We start from the raw sequence: 20,572 nt of genomic DNA on the forward strand, positions 1-20,572 counted from the left end.
AGAAACAGTTTGAGTATTGTGGAAACCCAATCAGAATAACCCAAGATCTGGCAGCTTCTACATTAAGAGATGGAAGGGCTTGGAATGCGATATTCCGGAGGTCAATGGAGCTAGGATTAAAACCTAGAATCACCTACCCAGCAAAACTGAGTATCATGTTCCAAGGCAAAATATGGATTTTCAATAAAATAGAGGACTTTCAAGCTTTCTCAGTGAAAAGACCAGAACTGAATAGAAAATTTGACTTTCAAACACAAGAATCAAGAGAAGCATGAAAAGGTAATCAAGAAACGGAAATTGCAAGGGACTTACTAAAGTTGAACTGTTTTGTTTACATTCCTACATGGAAAGATGATGTGTATGATTCATGAGACCTCAGTATTAGGGTAGTTGAAGGGAATTTGCATATATATATATATATATATATACACACACATATATATATATGTATCTTTGTAAGTGAATGTGTATGTATGTATATATCTATGTGTATATGTATGTATGTGTGTATATATATATGTTTATATATATATGTAAAAGAGAGAGAGCAGACACAGGGTGAGTTGAAGATGAAGGGAAGATATCTAAAAGAAATAAAATGAAATTAAGGGATGAGAGAGCAACATACTGAGAGAGGGAGATAGGGAGAGATAGAATGGGGTGGATTATCTCGCATAAAGGTGGCAAGAGGAAGCAGTTCTGTGGGAGGAGGGGAGAGGGCAGGTGAGGGGGGAATGAGTGAACCTTGCTCTCATCAGATTTGGCCTGAGGGGGAATACCATACATACTCAGTTGGGTATCATACCCCACAGGAAAGAAGAGGGAGGAAGATAAAAAAAAAATAAAAGGGGGGAGGATGATGGAGGGGAGGGCAGATGGGGATGGAGGTAATCAAAACAAACACTTCGGAAAGGGGACAGGGTCAAGGGAGAAAATTCAATAAAGCAGGATGGGTTGGGAAGGAGCAAAATGTAGTTAGCCTTTCACAACATGAGTATTGTGGAAGGGTTATACATAATAATACATGTGTGGCCTAGGTTGAATTGCTCGACTTCTTAGGGAGGGTGGGTGGGAAGGAAAGAGGGGAGAGAATTTGGAACTCAAAGTTTTAAAATCAGATGTTCAAAAACAAAAAAAGTTTTTGCATGCAACTAAAAAATAAGATACACAGGCAATGGGGCATAGAAATTTATCTTGCCCTACAAGAAAGGAAGGGAAAAGGGGATGAGAGGGGAGGGGGGTGATAGAGGGGAGGGCTGACTGGGGAACAGGGCAACCAGAATATAAGCCATCTTGGAGTGGGGGGGAGGGTAGAAATGGGGAGAAAATTTGTAATTCAAACTGTTGTGAAAATCAATGCTGAAAACCAAATATGTTAAATAAATTTAAATAAAAATAAATAGTTTATGCAGCACTGTAAAGAAAAAAAACATGCAGTTCCTCCTTCCTTCTTAATTTTCATCATTTTTTCTAGATCTTTTATGACTCATTTATTTTTATAAATCTTTTATCCATTTTAATCTTAAATACAAAACAAAGAAAAAAAAGAACAGTGCCATGTTCACAGCTGAACATAAGAGGGGATTCAATATAAAACAATAAGTTTCCATTTCAAGAAAACCTACATAATAAATACTGCTCATTATTTTCCAGGCTTCTCAGCTTTTCTTTGCTTCCTTGAAGGTTTTCTTTTGTTCTCTGCTGTGTATTTTTTAGTTTATTTTTTCCCTTCCTTTCTCTCCTCCCCCAAAGGCTACAATTAAACAAGTATATATATATCTATAAACATAGCCATACATACACAAATACGCTCATACACATGAATGTGTATGACTAAGACTGTACCATGCATATTTCTGCTTGTGGTCTTTTTCTCTGAAGGTGGATCTTCTTTCATTGGTCAAAGTTTTTCCATGGTTTTCATAATCAGTCATCGTTTCCTACACCACAGCAATATTCCGACTCAATCACATCCTACCTGAGAGATTGTCTCTGAAAGGTTTTTTCTCAATTTTCTGCATTCCTTCTATTCTTGGATACATTGGTTTTATTTATACAAGAAACTTTTAATTTAAAATCATTGAAATTATCCATTTTACACTTTAACACTGCTCTCATCTTATAATATAGTTTAAAGTCTAACACTGCTGAAACTGCTTCCTTTACATCTTTTTTCCCTTGTTTCTTTGAAATTCCTGACCTTTTCTTCCAAATGATCTTTGCTGTTATTTTTCTCTAACTCATTAGGATAATTTTTTAGTAATTTAGTTGGGATGGCATTGAATAAATTAGGTAAAATTGTCATTTTAAAATCTTATTGGCGTTTCCTACCCATGAACAACAAATATTAGTCCCAATTATTTAGATCTGATGTTATTTGTATAAAAAGTGTTTTATCTTTATGTTCATTTAATTCCTGTATCTGTTTTGGCAGGTATATTCTCAGGTATTTTTTACAATCTAGTTATTTAAAATGGCCTAAAACAATATTGAATAATTTTGCTGACACATGTTGTCATTTCCCTATTTTTCTCTTATTAAGTCTATTTTAGCTTTAACTTTATCTGAGATCATGATTACTTTTTTTTTTACATAATTTTTTAATATTATTCTACTCCTGCCCTTTACTTTATCTTTGTGTGTATCTCTTATTTTTATATTGTTTAGTGAAAGCAATATATTGTCGAATTCAGATTTTTAATCTGCTGTCAATTTCTGTGCTATGGCTAAACTCATCCCATTACATTCTAAACTATAATTACTTGCCATGTATTTTCCTCTTTCCTGTTTTTCCTCACTACCTTTCTCGCCCTGTTTACTCTATCCCTCCTTACTCCTTTACTTTTACCCTCTACTTTGCCCTCCTATTCCTCCACTTCTTTTATATCAGTTCTTCCTTTTATGCTTCATTTGTATGGGATAATTACCCCTTTTTAATTTCTCCCTAGTTTTTTTTAGAATCACTCTATCATACACAGCTAAACCCAATACTTTTTTTCAGACTACCCAAATAATTATAACAGTCATAAATGTACTGATAATATTTTGACATATAAGAAGTAAACAATTTGACCTTATCGAGTCCTTTATAATTGGTCTTTAATGTTTACTTCATATTTTTCCTGGGTCTTACATGTTGAATTTCCCATTAAGTTCTGCTGTTTTTGTCTCAAATACCTGAAAGCGTTTCAGTTCATTAAATGTCCTTTTTTTTTTCCATTCGGGATTATACTTAACTTTGCTTGGTAAGTTACCATTGTTTGTAACCCCAAGTCTTTTGCTATATGAAATATAGTATTTCAAGACCTACGGTCCTTCAGCATAGTAGCTGTTAGGTCTTATATAATCCTTATGGTAACACCATGATATTTAAATTTTTTTTTCTTGTTGCTTTCAATATTTTCTCCTTTATCTGGGAGATTTGAAACTTGACTATGATATTCCTGTAAGTTTTCCTCCTGGGATCTCTTTCAGGTGGTGACTGGTGTGTGTTTTTTCTATTTCTGCTTTGCTTCTTGTTCTAGAACTTTAGGGCAAGTAGCCTTGATAATTTTTTGTAATACTGTATCAAGGTTCTTTTTTGATCATCTTTCAGGTAGTCCAGTTATTATATTATTTAGCCTCAATCTGTTCTCCAGATCACTTGTTTTTCTGATGAGATGTTTCACATCCTCCTCTATTTTTTCATTCTTTTGATTTCGTTTTATGATTTCTTGGTGTCTTAGAAGGTCATTAGCTTCTCCTTGCCCAATTCTTGTTTTCAAAGAATTATTTTTTTCAAGTTTTTGGTTCTCTTATTTCTAGTCAGTTGACTTTCTTTCCACAATTTTCTTGATTTTCTTTTATTGCTCTTTTTTTTCCTAATTTTTTTCCTGATCTCTCTTATTTGATTTTAAAAGTCCTTTTTAAGTTCTTCTAAAGACTATTTTTGGGCTTGGGACCATTTGACTGTTCTAATAGAAAAAGGAGTAGTTTTTTTTAGCTCCATTATCTTCCTCTGAATATGAACCCTGATCTCTGTCCCCATAGTAGCTATCTATGGTTGGGTCCTTTCTCCTTTACTAACTCCTTTCTGTTTTTTTGTTTCTGTTTGTTTATTTTTAGCGGCTGTTTAGCCAGACTTGTTAATATTTATTTGTATAAGTGTGTATTTATTAACTTCATACTGTATGTATCTTTATATTTATTTGTTGTCTTCCCTATTACAATGCGTTCTCATTGCTAGTAGGGATTGTTTTATTCTTTGTATTTGTGACCTTTGGGTCTAGCACCTGTCAGACACTTGATTACTTGTTGAATGATTAATTGGGGCCCAATTTTTGGAGCAGATTTTTTAAAATAGTACTTACCACAGAATTTATTTTCCTCTGGTTTTTTTTTTGTGTACCTAATATGTTCCGTTGATCGGCTTTGAGAAATTTTTAAATCAGTGTCGTTATTATATTGCCGTATATAGGCAATGAAAATTCTGAATAACATTGCTTTGATGATGACTGCTTTATGGTACTTTTTTTTTTTCAGATCTGGTACTTCTCAGTCCTCTTGCTCACGTTTTTCCTCATCATTTCCATTGGTGTTCTTGATCTTTTTTCCTCCTGTTTATTTTTTTCCTAGCTCTATAAAATTCCCTTGCAGGTCGCTGTGTCATAGAGTCTCTTTTCGTGGCTTCCATATGCTGATCTGGAAACTTGAGCTTATCCCCATTCAATAAAAGTTCATTTTGCTGTTTTATTGGGGTTCCCACTCCTGGTATTCCTGATTCTAACTCAATCGTTCTTTGGTCAGTATATTGAGTATTTTGCAGAATCTTGAATCCTCACCTGAAGCCATGCTATTATTCTCAATCCAAAAGAAGGGTGGAGGAAAAGATGGCTTCCTACAAAATAATGCAATACCCTTTGGGCCCTACTCCCTAAAGTTAAACTGACATATTAGATCCCCAGAGAGATGGCTGCTACTCTTTCTCTGGGCTGTAGGGATAAGTAATCCCAAGGAGTTGTATTTCAAATATTTCAAGATCTCCCACTTTTGTGCTTTCCCTTAACAGCTAGAAAGCCAGACTTAGTTTTAGAAAAGCTATCTACTGAGAAGGTATTCTAAGAATATTTGGCATAAACATTTCCCTCAAAATCTGGAGTATACTCCACAAATGCAACATCCATAGAGAGAATGGGTTCAAACTTAATTCACTTAATGACAATGGAACTCTCTTGTTTTCTACACATATCATTAAGATTGGTCTCCCAATTCTTGTCCCAGGAAGTTCTTTTCTCTCTTTCTGAGTCTTTATTATGATTACCATTAGGTGTAGCTCTCATCTGGGCATTCCATTCTTCTGGATCCATGCCTCTGTTGAATCCATATCTCTCTGCCACATGGATCATACTCTATGACGCTGTTCCCAGCACTGGGTGAACTCTTGAAAGTAGTTCAACTGCCGTTAATCACTACAACTCTGGGAGACTCTTATTGCTGCCATTCATTTCCAGCTCCTCGAGGAACCTCTGGATCTCCAGTCTTTGTCAGGTTGCCTGGACCTTTCCATTCCAGAATACTTGTTTGCATAAGATCAGGCAACAATAAGGGGCAGTGAGGTGGCACAGTGGATAGAGTGCTGGGACTGGAGTCCAGAAGACACATTTTTCTTGGTTCGAAAACTGACCTCAGACCCTCACTAGCTGTGTGACCCTGGGCAAATCACTCAACCCTGTTTGTCATAGTTTCCTCATCTGTAAACTGAGGTGGAGAGGGAAATGGAAAACCTCTCCAGTATTTTTGCCAAGAAAGCCCCAAATGGGGTCATGAAGAGTTGGAGACTACTGAAAAATGAAACAAAAAGGAAAGAATAGGCACAAGGATCAGTAGCGGTGTGCTTACAATCATCATTGTCAGGTGGGAGACAGGACAGCCACCTTTTTCTTACCTAATTCTTGGGGAGACATCCTAAAAGAGCCTTCTAGGTGTAAAGTCAGTCAGTAAACCTTTATTAAGCATTGGTTACGTGCTAGGCACTGTGCTAAGCTCTGAGGATACAGATATAAGCAAAAAGAGGCTTCTTGTTTTCAAAGAATTTATATTCCAGTGGGGAAGAACACCTAAAAGGGAGCTGAAAGGTGGGAGTGATGTGAGGAGAAGTGGGGAGAGAGAGACCACCATTTTAGGGCATTGTAGCAAAATCCAGAGGATCAGAAATAGAACTGGAAGAGAAAGAAAGATGACTGGAGGTATTTACCACTGGGAGAAGGGATCCTATAGGAATGAAGGGATGTTCCAGAGTGAGGCAGCCTCTGTAGAGAAAGGGATGTTTTGACTAATGTGGAAATATGTTTGATATGATTGTACATGCATAGCCTTTATCAGATTGCATGCTGTCTTGGGGAGGGTGGAGATAAAGGAGGAAAAATTTAGAACTCAAAATCTTATAAAAGTGAATGTTGGAACCTAAAAATAAATTAATTAATTAATTTTTGAAAATGAAAGGCAGAGATAAAAAAAAAAAAGATGTTCTAATATGACAAGAAAGCTGAGTTATGGTGGTGAATGCCCTGGGAGGATCTCCATGAAATCTGCCTCATTGAAAACTCTACCAAAGGGTGCTTAATTTAGGGTCCATGAACTTGGTTTTAAAAAATATTCTGATAGCTATATTTCAGTAATAATTGTCTGTCTTTGTAATCCTATGTATTTTATTTACACATTTAAAAACATTATTCTGAGAAAAGGTCCAGAGGCTTTTTCAGACTGCCAAAGGGATCCATCTTTAACACACAAAGATTAAGAACCTCTCCTCAGTCATGTAATACAGGAAGATTCTTTTACATGGAATTTCATATGGTTTCTTTCCTGGGCTTCCCCGTGATGTTAGAAGCTTGAACTTGTTTTCCTTCAATAAAAGTTTTTTTTTGTTATCAGAGTCTCAAAGTTCTTAAGTTCTTGTGCTTCTGTGATTTCAATCCAAACCCTCTGCTGGCACACCCCACATCTGTGAAATAATTTCTCCTTCCCCTTCCTCATTTTTCCCCAAATTCCTTTTCCTCTCTCCTTTTTCTTTATCCTTGTAAACCAACAAAACTGAGAACATAGCCACACCCAGTCCCTGGTTCTTTTATTTAATTCCTGCGAGCTGAGCCTGAAAGACTCTTGAAATGTCTTAAGAGATACTTCTTTTTTCCCCCTCCCTTTTCAAAGATTGCAGGATCACAGATTTAAAGCCATAAAGTATCTTAGAAGCAGTCTCACCCAAACCCCTCATTTTACAAGTGAGGAAACTGAGTCTCTGAAACATGACATGACTTGCTAAAGGTCACACAGAACTTAGGCAGCTTGCTCAAAGTTTCAGAGATGGGATTTGAACTTAGACCCTTTGACTCCAAATCTAGAGCTCTTTTTATTTTACTACAGTGGTATTAAAATTATTAATTATCTATTAGCATTCATCCTTGGTTAGTTAGCCCCTTGCAATTACTCAAATATGTTTACCTTTTTATGTTTCTTTTCAATCTTATGTATTTCAGATGTTCTGCTTAGTTCTCATATTTTTCAAGAATTCATGAAAGTCCTCTATTCTATTAAAGATCCATTTTCCCCTCTAGTCAGTTTTCCAGGAATAACTAGCTGTTGATTGTAAGCCTTTATCTTTTGCCTTTTAGAAAGTGATATTCAAAGGCTTTTAGTTCTTTATAATAGTTGCTAATGAGTCTTATGTAATTCTTACCCTTGTTTCTTAGTACTTGAACTCTTAAAGGGTTTTGGATGTTTTCAATTTGTAATTTTTTTAGGAGATCATTGGTGGATTCTTTATATTTTAACTTTTCCTTCTGTTCCAAATAGATACAGACAGTTGTCTTTTGAGATTTCTTGAATTATAGTGTACACAATTTTTTGTTTAGTTACTGTTTTCAGGAAAACCAGTGATCTTAAATTCTCTACCTGACCTGCTTTTTCAAGTTACTTGTTTTAAATAGCAGGTAACTTACGGTTTCTTCTTTACCATCTTTTGACTTTGTTCTATTTTTCTTCTTTTCTCATAAAGTCATTGAATTTGGTTGCTCCATTCTTTATTTTTAGGAAGTCTTTACTTGGCTAAAGTTCTCTATCTTCTTTTCTCAGCTTTTTATTCTCTTTCCAATTTTTTACTAATGAATTGTAATTTTGCTTCCAATTTTATTTTTAAAAAATTTCTTGCTTTGTTTAAAGCCACTCTGGAACTTCTTGACAAGTCAGCAAACATTTATCAAGAGTTTGCCATTGGTCAGGACTGTTGTAAGCGTAGGAGTACAAATATAAGCAAAAAGACAGTACCTACGTTCAGGAAGCTTACCTTCTAATGGGTCAAACAATACACAAAAAGGGCCTGAAAAGTTGGGGCGAGAAGGTACCTAGATAGGGGCATGGTGGAAAAGTCTAGTGAGTCAGATTTAGAGCAGGGAGAGGAATAAAGAAGTGAACATGGTTAGTCTGAGCTCATCATCAAAATAGAGTTTCTGTGAGGAACTCAGTGGGGGCGGGGGGCAGGGAGGGAGCTTCAGGAAAGCGGGGGGGGGATCTTTATGGGCGAGAAGAGCCTGGTGGCCAAGCCTTTTTTTTTTATAGTCTCTGCTTGTAGTTTTCATTGGGGTAGCTCTATTTTTCTCTCTGCTCCATGGGCTTCTTTTTACCCACAATAAATTTTTATCATGTTGTTTTCTTGTTCAGTTACATTTTTAACCTCTGTTCTTGGTTTGAGATTTTGTATTCAGGTCCTTGGGTAGGGTTTTTTGCTTGTTTGTTTTTGTTTTGGTCCTGGCCCTTTTGTAGTATAGATGTCATTGACTTGACTATCCAGGTAACATGGCTGTTATTAGGCCCCACTTACTGTCTCAGTGCCTGACCACTGTTTTCCATTTTCTGCTAGTGCATTATGATTTCTGACCTTGGCTGGAATCTGTCATCTTCTCTTTGCACAGTACCTAATTGGGAGTTGGTTCTACCCCATAATGTAGCTCTGACAGGCCTCAGTGCGGTGTTGGAGATCACACCGATCCAAGGTCTCCTGCCTAGCACCCCTGGTCCAGGTGCCAAGTTGTTCTTTACAGTGCCCTATGTGGGCTGGTTTGGTTCCCATTTCTTTCCTGACGGGTTAGGGAGGAGTTTTGCTTCAAGTTCCCCTAATGAATAGAGATTGTGCTAATTTTCCATCTCATCTGTTCAGAGCACTTGCTGGTTTCAGGTTCAGAAACTTTTACTAATTTCCCTGGCCCATCCTTCTCCCATTCTCTGCTAATTTCTAGTTTACCTGAGTTCACACTGACTTCCCTGGTGCAACTTCTCTTCCGGTGTCTTCAGGCCAATTGTCTTTTTTTGTGTACCTTTGTACTAGATAGGTGATCTATTTTTTTGAAGATTTCTTAAGTGATCTTTCTTTTTAAATCTTCACTGGGCTTTATGTTGAAAAATTGTGCTTTGCTCTGACCTTTTCATATACTCACCTCAATCAAATGTTTTCTAGATGACTTTTGCTAAGAGTTTGGTTGGATACAATTTTTATAAGACTGCATCCAGAGTAGTCTTCATGTGTCAGAAATAGTCAAGCTTTCTCAAGTATGTTCTACAGAAGACTACATTTTTACTATCAAAGCAACAACTGGAGGATATAAAGTATACAATATTCCACTGTGCTTGTTTGTTGACTGTAAAAAAAAGCAAACATTTGATTTGGTAGAACAAAATGCTTCCATGAAGGCTTTCTTCCAAGAAGGTATCTCCCATGTATATATCAAAATAAAAAACATAATTCCCAAAAAGATACCACAATACAGAGAGTCTTTTTCAACAACCCTCTGATTATAAACATTAAGTAAAGATAAAGCAGAGACATATGCTCTCCAAATATGTTTTCCACTGTCATAGATGAGATCCAGTACATAGTTAATAAATCAATAAAATATTTTTCAAGTTACCGATATGTGCTAGACATTGTACTACCACTGGGGTTCAAGTTGAAAAGGGATTCCCTGTAGATGGCTGGATTTTCTAGATACTTATATCTGCATATGGCATCAGGTTGAATCTTAAAAGTGAAATGTATCATTTTGTAGAATCTTGTATAACAGTGCTTTCATGCTTATTGACTTAGAAAACCGTAAAATAACATTATCTGTGTTGTACTGTGTTTTTATTTTGTTAAATACATTTACATTTTAATCTTGTTTGATCTGCACTTGGAACTGTTGGGGGCCACATATTTGACACCTCAGTTGTACATTACTTTTCCAGTTTCTTGTTTCTTTTTTCTGGTTTATGTTATTACTTTTTCAGTACTATAAGCCTGATTTTCGAAATCATTCCATTTGAAATCAGAAATGTATATTTTTTATTAATGTCTTTTAAGTGTTTATTAAGGCCTAAATATATTTAAATATTACGTTTATCTTGAAATGTATCTAAAGAGTTAAATACATTTGAACTTTTTTTTTAGTTAAGTTTTATTTCTTCTCTGATATTTTATTCACAATTTACTTTGATCTGTAGTATTATAACATTTTTTATATGGCCAGCTGAGGTCAAGGTTGCCCAGAATAAAGTAAAGTTTAACATGATCATTCAGCTGAACTAACAAGCCATAATTTAGAAATTGAAAATATTTTTTCCTTCTCGGGCCTTAAAGTATTTCCCTATTCTTGCTAACTCTACAAGATCTCATTCATGTTGGATGCTTGTTATTTAGAAGATGTGGTACACATCATGCATTCTATTTTTAACAAACACCTTTATATGGTAGATGGTATTTTAGAGGCTAAGTGCTCAAAAGAGTACTTATCCAGTTTATAGTCATAGTAATAAGGGTAGACATTTTGAGCATCTCAGAAAGGTATTATGCAATGTTATTTGGGAGTAAGGCTTTGCCTGTATGTCTTTTGTGTGAGATTTTTAATAGTATTCATTTTAATGTGCTGTTACTCTGTTTTCTTTGGGGCAGCTAGGTGGCATCAGGGGCAGCTAGGGTGGCATCAGTAGATAAGAGTGCTTGTATCTGTAGTCAGGAAGACTCATCTTCCTCAGTTCAAATCTAGCCTCAAATATTAACTGTGACCTTGGGCAAGTCACTTAACTCTGCCTCAGTTTCCTCATGTGTACAATAAGCTGGAGAAGAAAATGGCAAACCACTCTAGGATCTTTGCCAAGAAAAACCCCAAATGGGGTTATGAAGAGTCAGACATGACTCAAAAACAACTGAACAATAAATTATTGTGTTTTCCAGACAAAATACTTAAAGATTAGCTGTAGAGCAACAGAAGTTTTCTAGTGTCCACTTGACCTGTAGGCATGTTTAGGATTCACTCTATGAATTTGACTCAGTTTTTGATCTTAGGTCTTCATTTTTTCTTACAGGTTAAAGTACTCTGTCATCAGTTACTTGTCCAGGTGTGTGATTTGTTGAGGCTAAAAGATTGCCATCTCTTTGGACTCAGTGTCATACAGAGTAAGTTTCCATCTCCACATTAATTGTCCTTATCTAATCAGCCCTAAACAATGGATCTGTTGATTACTTATAATTTTTTAATCTAGTTTACTGTTATAAAATTGTATTTTTAGAAGTATTCATTATTGGATTTGGTAAATAATTACCAGTATAGAAATCTAATATAAGTTTCGACCCCTAATGACTAGATTTCTTGGGACACTTATGTTTTAGGATCAGAGATCAACTATTAGTCTGAAAATAAAAGTTGATTACTAGATAAGTGTGTCTACTTACATCTGTATGTCTTTTTTTTTTTTTAACAAATATTCATTTTGCTTTTAGGTTTTATCTGGGCTACAACTGTAAATGGATGGCTAGGTGTGGTGTATTGGATAAAGTGTCAGGCCTGGAGTCAGGAAGACTCATCTTCCTTAGTCCAAATCTGGCCTCATACACTTAGTAGCTGCATGACCCTGTGCAAGTCATTTAACCTTGTTTGCCTCAGTTTTCTCACCTATAAAATGAGCTGGAGAAGGAAGTGGCATACTGCACCAGTGTCTTTGCCAAGAAAGCCCCTAATGAGGTCATGAGAAGTAAGACATAACTGAAAACAACTGAACAACAATTTTAAATACAAAATTTTTATAGTTTAATTTTATTTTCATTTTTAGAAACACTCAAGAGGAAATAGATTACTTCATTCTCTCTGAAGTTTTTTTTTTTAACCATACATAACAACAAATTATGCCTTTATACAAATATTTTAGGTTTTTTTCTCAGCCGGGCAATATTAACATACTTTGGAAATATAGGGCTAATTTTTCATTTGTAATTTTTGTAGCAAATATTGTCGTTTGGACTACATAGATTCCATTTGCATATGTTTGTGGAAGAGTTGAGCGTAGAGTTCAACCTTCTTTTCATATACCTCTCCAGTGATATTTATTATTCTTGGTTTTTTCCTAGAGTTACTTCCAATTGACTTTGCATTTTGAAATCACTCTGAAAAATTTTGCCAATTCACACTGTCCATCATCATGCCGAGACTTTTAAAAAAAAGAACACTTCATTGTTCATCATACACATAGAGTAAATATGTCTGATTTACTGGTTTTGAGTCAGAAGGCATGGCTCTGACATCACGATCTGGGATAAGTCACTAACCTTGTCTGGACTTCAGTTTTCTTGTGGAATGAGGGGATTGGATTAGGTTATCTATAAGGAACTTTCAAGATCTTAAATTTGTATTATTCTATCAGTCTAACCACTCTGAACCTCAGTTTTCTTATCTGTTTTTAATGGGTGGGAAGAAACCCTGGCACTTAGTTACTCACCTTAGAGTTATTGTGGGGCTCGTTTTTTTTTTCTTTTTCTTTTTTTAAGGGAAAACAAAGCAATTTATTAGCTTTGCTTTAAAACAAAGATTATTCACTCCCCCCCGCCCCAAAAAGTTTAAGGAAATTGCTCAGTTTTTTTTTATTTAATATATTTAGTTTTCAGCATTGATTTTCACAGGAGTTTGAATTACAAATTTTCTCCCCATTTCTACCCCCCCCCCCCCCACTCCAAGATGGCATATATTCTGGTTGCCCTGTTCCCCAGTCAGCCCTCCTTTCTGTCACCCCACTCCGCTCCCATCCCCTTTTCCCTCCCTTTCTTGTAGGGCAAGATAAATTTCTACGCCCCATTGCCTGTGTATCTTATTTTCTAGTTGCATGCAAAAACTTTTTTGTTTTTGTTTTTGAACAAATATTTATTAAAACTTTGAGTTCCAAATTCTCTCCCCTCTTCCCTTCCCACCCACCCTCCCTAAGAAGTCAAACAATTCAACATGGGCCACATGCGTATCATTATATATAACCCTTCCACAATACTCATGTTGTGAAAGACTAACTATATTTTGCTTCTTCCTAACCTATCCGCCTTTATTGAATTTTCTCCCTTGATCCTGTCCCTTTTTCGAAAGTGTTGTTTTTGATTACCTTTACCCCCATCTGCCCTCCCATCTATCATCCCCCCTTTTTTTATCTTCTTCCTCCTCCTTTCCTGTGGGGTAAGATACCCAATTGAGTATGTATAGTATTCCCTCTTCAGGTCAAATCTGATGAGGGCAAGATTCACTCATTCCCCCCCCCCTCACCTCTTCTCTTCCTACAGAACTCCTTTTTCTTGCCACTTTTATGTGAGATCATTTACCCCATTCTATCTCTCCCTATCTCCCTCTCTCAATATATTCCTCTCATCCCTTATTCGTCTTCAACTCACCCTGTGCTTGCTCTCTCTCTCTTTCCACATACACATATACATACATAGACACTTGTACACACACACACACACACACACATATACATATATATATATGTGTATATATATATATATATACACACACACACACACACACACACATACACACACGCATATTCCCTTCAGCTACCCTAATACTGAGGTCTCATGAATCATACACATCATCTTTCCATGTAGGAATGTAAACAAAACAGTTCAACTTTAGTAAGTCCCTTGAAATTTCTTTTTCTTGTTCTTTTTCTTGATTACCTTTTCATGCTTCTCTTGATTCTTGTGTTTGAAAGTCAAATTTTCTATTCAGCTCTGGTGTTTTTACTGAGAAAGCTTGAAAGTCCTCTATTTTATTGAAAATCCATATTTTGCCTTGGAGCATGATACTCAGTTTTGCTGGGTAGGTAATTCTTGGTTTTAATCCTAGCTCCGTTGACCTCTGGAATATTGTATTCCAAGCCCTTCGATCTCTTAATGTAGAAGCTGCTAGATCTTGTGTTATTCTGATTGTGTTTCCACAATATTCAAATTGTTTCTTTCTGGCTGCTTGCAGTATTTTCTCCTTGACGTGGAAACTCTGGAATTTGGCGACAATATTCCCAGGAGATTTCTTTTTGGGATCTATTTGAGGAGGCGATTGATGGATTCTTTCAAATTCAATTTTGCCCTGTGACTCTAGAATATCAGGGCAGTTCTCCTTGATAATTTCTTGAAAGATGATATCTAGGCTCTTTTTTTGATCATGGCTTTCAGGTAGTCCAATAATTTTTAAATTATCTCTCCTGGATCTGTTTTCCAGGTCAGTGGTTTTTCCAATGAGATATTTCACATTGTCTTACATTTTTTCTTTCCTTTGGTTCTGTTTTATAATATCTTGATATCTCAGCAAGTCACTAGCTTCCACTTGCTCCAATCTAATTTTTAAGGTAGTATTTTCTTCAGTGGTTTTTGGACCTTCTTTTCCATTTGGCTAATTCTGCCTTTCAAGGCATTTTTCTCCTCATTGGCTTTTTGGAGCTCTTTTGCCATTTGGGTTAGTCTATTTTTTAAGGTGTTTTCTTCAGTATATTTTTCAGTATTTTTTTGGGTCTCCTTTAGCAAGTCATTGACTTGTTTTTCATGGTTTTCTCGCATCCTTCTCATTTCTCTTCCCAATTTTTCCTCTACTTCTCTAACTTGCTTTTCCAAATCCTTATTGAGCTCTTCCATGGCCTGAGACCAGTTCATATTTTTCTTGGAGGTTTTTGTTGTAGGCTCTATGACTTTGTTGACTTATCCTGGCTGTATGTTTTGGTCTTCTTTGTCACCAAAGAAGGATTCCAGAGTCTGAGACTGAATCTGGGTGCGTTTTCACTGCCTGGCCATGTTCCCAGCCAACTTACTTGACCCTTGAGTTTTTCAGCGGGGACTAAAGAGTTCTATGTTCCAAGCTTGGGCAGATGTGCTGCCCCACCAGCACTCCTCCTTCCCCAAGAACCCCCAACCCAGACTGGACTTAGATCTTTAGCAGGCTCTTCACTCCTGCTCTGATCTGCCACTTAATTCCTCCCACCAGGTGGGCCTGGGGCTGGAAGCACCTGCAGCTGTAGTTCTGTAGCTGCCCCTGGGGTGGTGGCTGAATCACAAACTCTATCCCAATCCCCAGCAGCTTCTCCCACTAATCTACTCTATTGTCTTTGGTGTTTGTGGGTTGAGAAGTCTGGTAACTGCTGCAGCTCACTGATTCAGGGCACTAGGGCACGCTCACCGGGCTCCTGGTCTGGTTGGTCCGCGCCGCCCACGCTGGGCTCTGCTCTGCTCAGCTCCACTCCCCTCCGCTCCCAGCTCCGTGCGGGATAGACCTTACGCAGAGACTATCCAGGCTGTTCTGGGCTAGAGCCCTGCTTTCCTCCACCATTTTGTGGGTTCTGCAGTTCTAGAATTGGTTCAGAGCCATTTTTTATAGGTTTTTGGAAGGACGTGGAGGGGAGCTCATGCTAGTCCCTGCTTTCCAGCCACCATCTTGGCTCCGCCCCTCCTCCCCCGCCCCCCCAAGTTTTATGATGCATATGTACCATCCACTTTGGTATACTCTCCCAAATTGGCACTCCTACTCATTGTTTGAAGTCCTGAAGAGTGAAACCTCAGGTTACCATGGCTGACTGTGGTCCACAACAGGCCTTCACAAGTAATCCATCCCATTAACAATGTGCCTATAGACTGATTTAAATTTTAAACAAAGGCATTTACTCAAATGGCCTAACAAGAACGGTAATTCTAGAACATCCTCCTTATTAACCTAGGGTAATTACTGCCTTTAACTACATACTGTGAGGAGTACAGAGAACAAGATGTGGTCCCTATCCTTATGAAATAAAAACTAGCCATGGGCAGTTTCATTCAAGATTTCAAAGACAATACTCTTTTTTCCTGAAAATTGTTATGAGGACAGAAGAATGTGTACCTGTAATATTGGTGGCCATTCCCCAGTCAGTAAGTGGTCAAGGAATACAAATAAGCAGTTATCAAATGAAACACTTTGAACCATCAACAACTGTGTAGGAAAAAATGTTCTAAATCAGTAATAAAAGAAATGGGAAGCCACTCTCTATCTTATACCTTAGCCAGCAAGTATTTATTAAGCACTTTTTTGTGCCAGGTATGATGCTAGGTTCTGGGGATCAAAAAAAAAAACTCTCAAGGAACTCACATTCTAATTGGGGAGACTGGGAAAGACTTGCTACATAAGCAGGTGGGATTTGAGCTGAATCTTAAAGGATGTCATTGAAATCAGGAGGAAGAGATGAAGAGGAAGAGCATTCCAAGTAAAATCAATGAAAAGGCACAGTCAGGAAAGTGTCTTGTTTGAGGCACAACAAGGAGGCCGGGGTGAGGGGAGGGCAGAGTGTAAAAAAATTTGAAAGGTAGGAAAGGATCATATAGGGAAGGACTTCGAAAGCCAAATAGAATTTTTATTTTTTATTTTAGAGATAATAGTGAACCACTGTAGTATTGATTAAAGAGGTGATAAGGAGAGCCTTGGAGCCCTGTTCTTTAGAAAAATCACTTTGCTAGCTTAGTGGAATATAGAGTGGGACATGACTTGAGGCAGTGAAACAAACATGAGTCAAGACATGAGATGATGAGGGTGGAAGCTATGAGACTATAAAATGTTGTGAAGCTGAAAATGACAAGACTTCACAACAGATCAGTATGAGTGGTGATTGTGAGTCAGGAGTGAAGAATGATACCAAGATTTAAAGTCTGGATGACTGGGAGGATGGTGGTGTCCTCATCAGTAATAGAAAAGTTGGGATTTGTTATTGTGGACATGTTAAATTTGAGAAACCTATAGGACATCCAGTTCAAGGTGTCCAGTAGGCAATTGAATTTATGGGACTGGATCTCAAAAGAAAGATGAGAGCTGGATATAACAGATCTAGGGATCTGAATAAAAGTGATATTTGAATCCATGGAAGTTGATGAGCTCGCCAAGCAAGACAGTAGAAGAAGAAGACAGAGCCTTATGAAATATCCAAGTGGGTATGATCTAAATAAACATCCAGCAGAACAATCTCCTGATTGAGCAACAGTTACCTACAACATTGGCAAAGATGATAAAAGAGGAAAATGACAGTTATTAGAAGGGCAATAGTGTAATCTTGAGGGAATTATTAATTCATTTAGCCGTTATGGAAAACTTTTTGAAGTCATAATGAAAATTATTGTTATTATATATCAGTGACATTAAATAGCTAATAACAGGCTTTCCTAAGAATAGTTTTTTGCTCTTTGGCACAAGAGTGGAAGACTAGACGTTTTTTTCTGATTCCCATGACTGTTCCCATGACCATTTAAATGTCTCCAAAACAGAAATTATGCACCAAGGATAAAGCAGCTTCAGCTATGTCCATGACCTAGGACCGGACTGTTATAACTTAGCAGTAGGTAGGAGCCAAAACAAAAATAAGCTAAACTTCTTTGGACTGCAGGTAGGTTTTTAGAGGCTAACTTTCCAAATAAAGGTGTAATTAATGATGAAACTATTTCTGAAAGACACTTTTTTATTGGGACATAATCCAGAAACTGCCAGTAAACACTTCTTTATAAAGTCACCTTCAGTAAAGGACTTCCCAGCATCAGTAATTTCTTTAGAAATCTGAAAACTAACCTTAGTAGGTACCTCATTTATGCATTCATTTTGTACGTATTGTGTAGTGTAGAGGGACAGCACTGAGAAAGTCCATTCTGGGATGAGATACAGGAGGGTGAGTGATAGGAGAGTGGATTGTGGGAGGTAATAGTCAGAAGCAAAACACTTTTGGGGATAATATTAAAGATTATGCTATTAAAAATGTAAAAGTAAAACATAACAGAAACTGGATAGGAGATGTATTCTCAACCAGACAAGAGATAGAGACAATTACGAAAGATAAAATAGGCAACTTTGATTACTTAAATTTGAAAAATTTCTGCATAGGCAAAATTAATGTACATAGTATAACATTGGAAATGGTTCAAATAGGAGAAAATCTTTGTATCAAATTTCTCTGATAAGGGTTCCATACCTAAGACATATAAAAAATAAATTAGATGGAGATGTAGGCAGCTAACTAGTGAATAGAGTACTAGGCTTGGAATCAAGAAAACTCAATGTTCACAAGTTCAAATGTGGCTTCAGACGCTAACTATGTGACCCTGAGCAAGTCACTTATAACCCTCTTTGCCTCAATTCCTTGTCTGTGAAATGAGCCGAAGAAGGAAATGGCAAACCACTCCAATCCTTTTGCCAAGAAAACTCCCAATAGGGTGTTGTAACAACTCGGCTAGCAGCTGCTGTGGAGGTGGAAAACCAATAACAACCTGCTCACAGAATGCTGCAAGCCCAGGTTCTTTTGATCTGCTTTACTAAGGAAAGCAACATTAAGTGATTAACAATCTCACTTTAATCCAGCATACAAATATCATTCAGTTAATTTAGGAAGAAAAGCCAGCACCTTCAGAGCAAATACAAAAAAACTACAAACATACATTATAAACAGACCAAATACAATTCTTAGTTACCAACATCTTAGTTCAGCTGGGAGCTCGACAATGGCTGACTCAGAGTCACATGCGCCACTACTGCCGCATCTCAGAGCTCTGAAAAAAGGAAAGCCAACCTCTGGTTTTATATATCTTGTTCAGGGTCAAAGGTGGGTCACACATGCAACTCACCCACGTGACCTAAAATGATCACAGAAATGCAACTTAAACCTATGTGAGTCTTTGGTGACCTCCTTGCCTCAAGGGAAAGCCTAGTTTACACGGGTTTGAGTGACATGTTTGTGACAACAGAGGCTTTTAGACCACCTCCACAGCAGCTGCTAGCAGTTTCTGGTTGAATAAGTGCTAAGAGCCCATCTTGATTCCCAGTACATCTGACCTCAGGCAGATATGACTGAATAACAGAAGAACAAAAAAAAATTGTGTGTGTATATGACTAATAGCCATTTTCCAATAAATGAGTTATAAAAGGATATGAGCAAACAGCTCTTAAAAGAATGACAAAGTATTCAAAACCACATGAAAGAATGCTCCAAATCACTAACAATAACAGCAATGCAAATCAAAACATCTCTGGATTTTTACCTGACGCCCTGTGTGTCAACAACCCGGCTGGCAGCTTCTGTGGGGGTATAAGATTCACCCACAGCCAACACCCAGAAAGCTGCCAACAGCACAGGTTCTTCTGATCTGCTTAATTAAGGAAAGCAAGGTGAAGGGGTTGACAAGCTTACTTTTAATTCAACATTCAAATATCATTCAGTTAGTTCAGGGGAAAAAAACCAGCACCCTGAACTTCAAAACAAAATGCAAATTACAGACATCAATAGACTTTGTCTGATTCAAGTCCCAACAGATAGTTACCACAGTTCAACAAAGTTTCAACATCCGGGTTTACAAGCTGGAGGGCTCCTTAGCTACAGCTGCCCGGAGTCTTCTCATCAACACCATCTCCAGAGCCCCGCACCAATAGCTCTGTCCTCCCTTCTTATAGGGCTTTAGACATCATCAGACATCATCTGAATCACCAGAGCTCAGGCTCTGGTGATTGGTTCTTGAGTTGGCCCCTCCCCTTAGGACCCTGGGATGTTCACATCCACATGGATTACATTAACACCTAATGGGGTTTGGGCCTGGGGCTTAGCACCTAGTAAACCTCACTGAGATAAATTGAGTCACTCAAAGAAAACAAAGACAATTCTGGTTACACCCCGCAAATTGGCAAAAATGGCAAATCATTGTTGGAATGGAGGTATGTTGATTGGCACATATGGTTTTGGTGGCACTATGAAATGGTGTGACCAATTTGGAATTATGAAAATAAAATGACAAAAATGTCCGTTCTCTTTGAAAAGACTCCACTACGGGGCTTATACCACAAGGAAGCCATTGATAAGAAAGTCTCCATATACTTCAAAATATAGCCGTAATTTTGGTGATTCCTAATCATTGGAAATAAAGCAGCTGCCCATCAATTGGGGAACCTCCTAAACAAATTGTGGTATTCGGGTATAATGGAATATTACTATACGTACTAAGGAATGATCTTTATGATGAATTGTGATTCGTCCTTTGTTCTCAAAGAGGACCATGACATCAGGGAGATGATGGCATGACTTGCAACTGACTTTGATTTGAGTGAGAGTGCTGTGCATAGTCACCAGCCTCACTTTCTCCTCCAGAGATATCAATCAGGACAACTGGAGATGGCCCAGGATGCAGTGGGAGACCTTGGCCCTTTTAAGCTAAGGCCGTTTCAGGTTCTCACTGTTAGTGAGGCAATGTCCATTCAGTGAATTCTTTAAGAAG

The 20,572-nt window shown here is 37.4% G+C and overlaps 1 protein-coding gene across 1 annotated transcript in view; it reads left to right on the forward strand.

Annotated features, from left to right (window-relative positions):
- FRMD6 (FERM domain containing 6) overlaps positions 1-20,572 on the forward strand; it is a 101,094-nt gene that overhangs the window by 42,753 nt on the left and 37,769 nt on the right. Inside the window, exon 3 of the mRNA XM_036752407.1 lies at positions 11,371-11,461. Coding sequence (XP_036608302.1) covers positions 11,371-11,461 — 91 coding nt within the window. The remainder of the gene's footprint in view (positions 1-11,370; positions 11,462-20,572) is intronic.

The sequence above is a fragment of the Trichosurus vulpecula genome, chromosome 3 (assembly GCF_011100635.1).
Source record: "Trichosurus vulpecula isolate mTriVul1 chromosome 3, mTriVul1.pri, whole genome shotgun sequence".
Taxonomy (NCBI): domain Eukaryota; kingdom Metazoa; phylum Chordata; class Mammalia; order Diprotodontia; family Phalangeridae; genus Trichosurus; species Trichosurus vulpecula.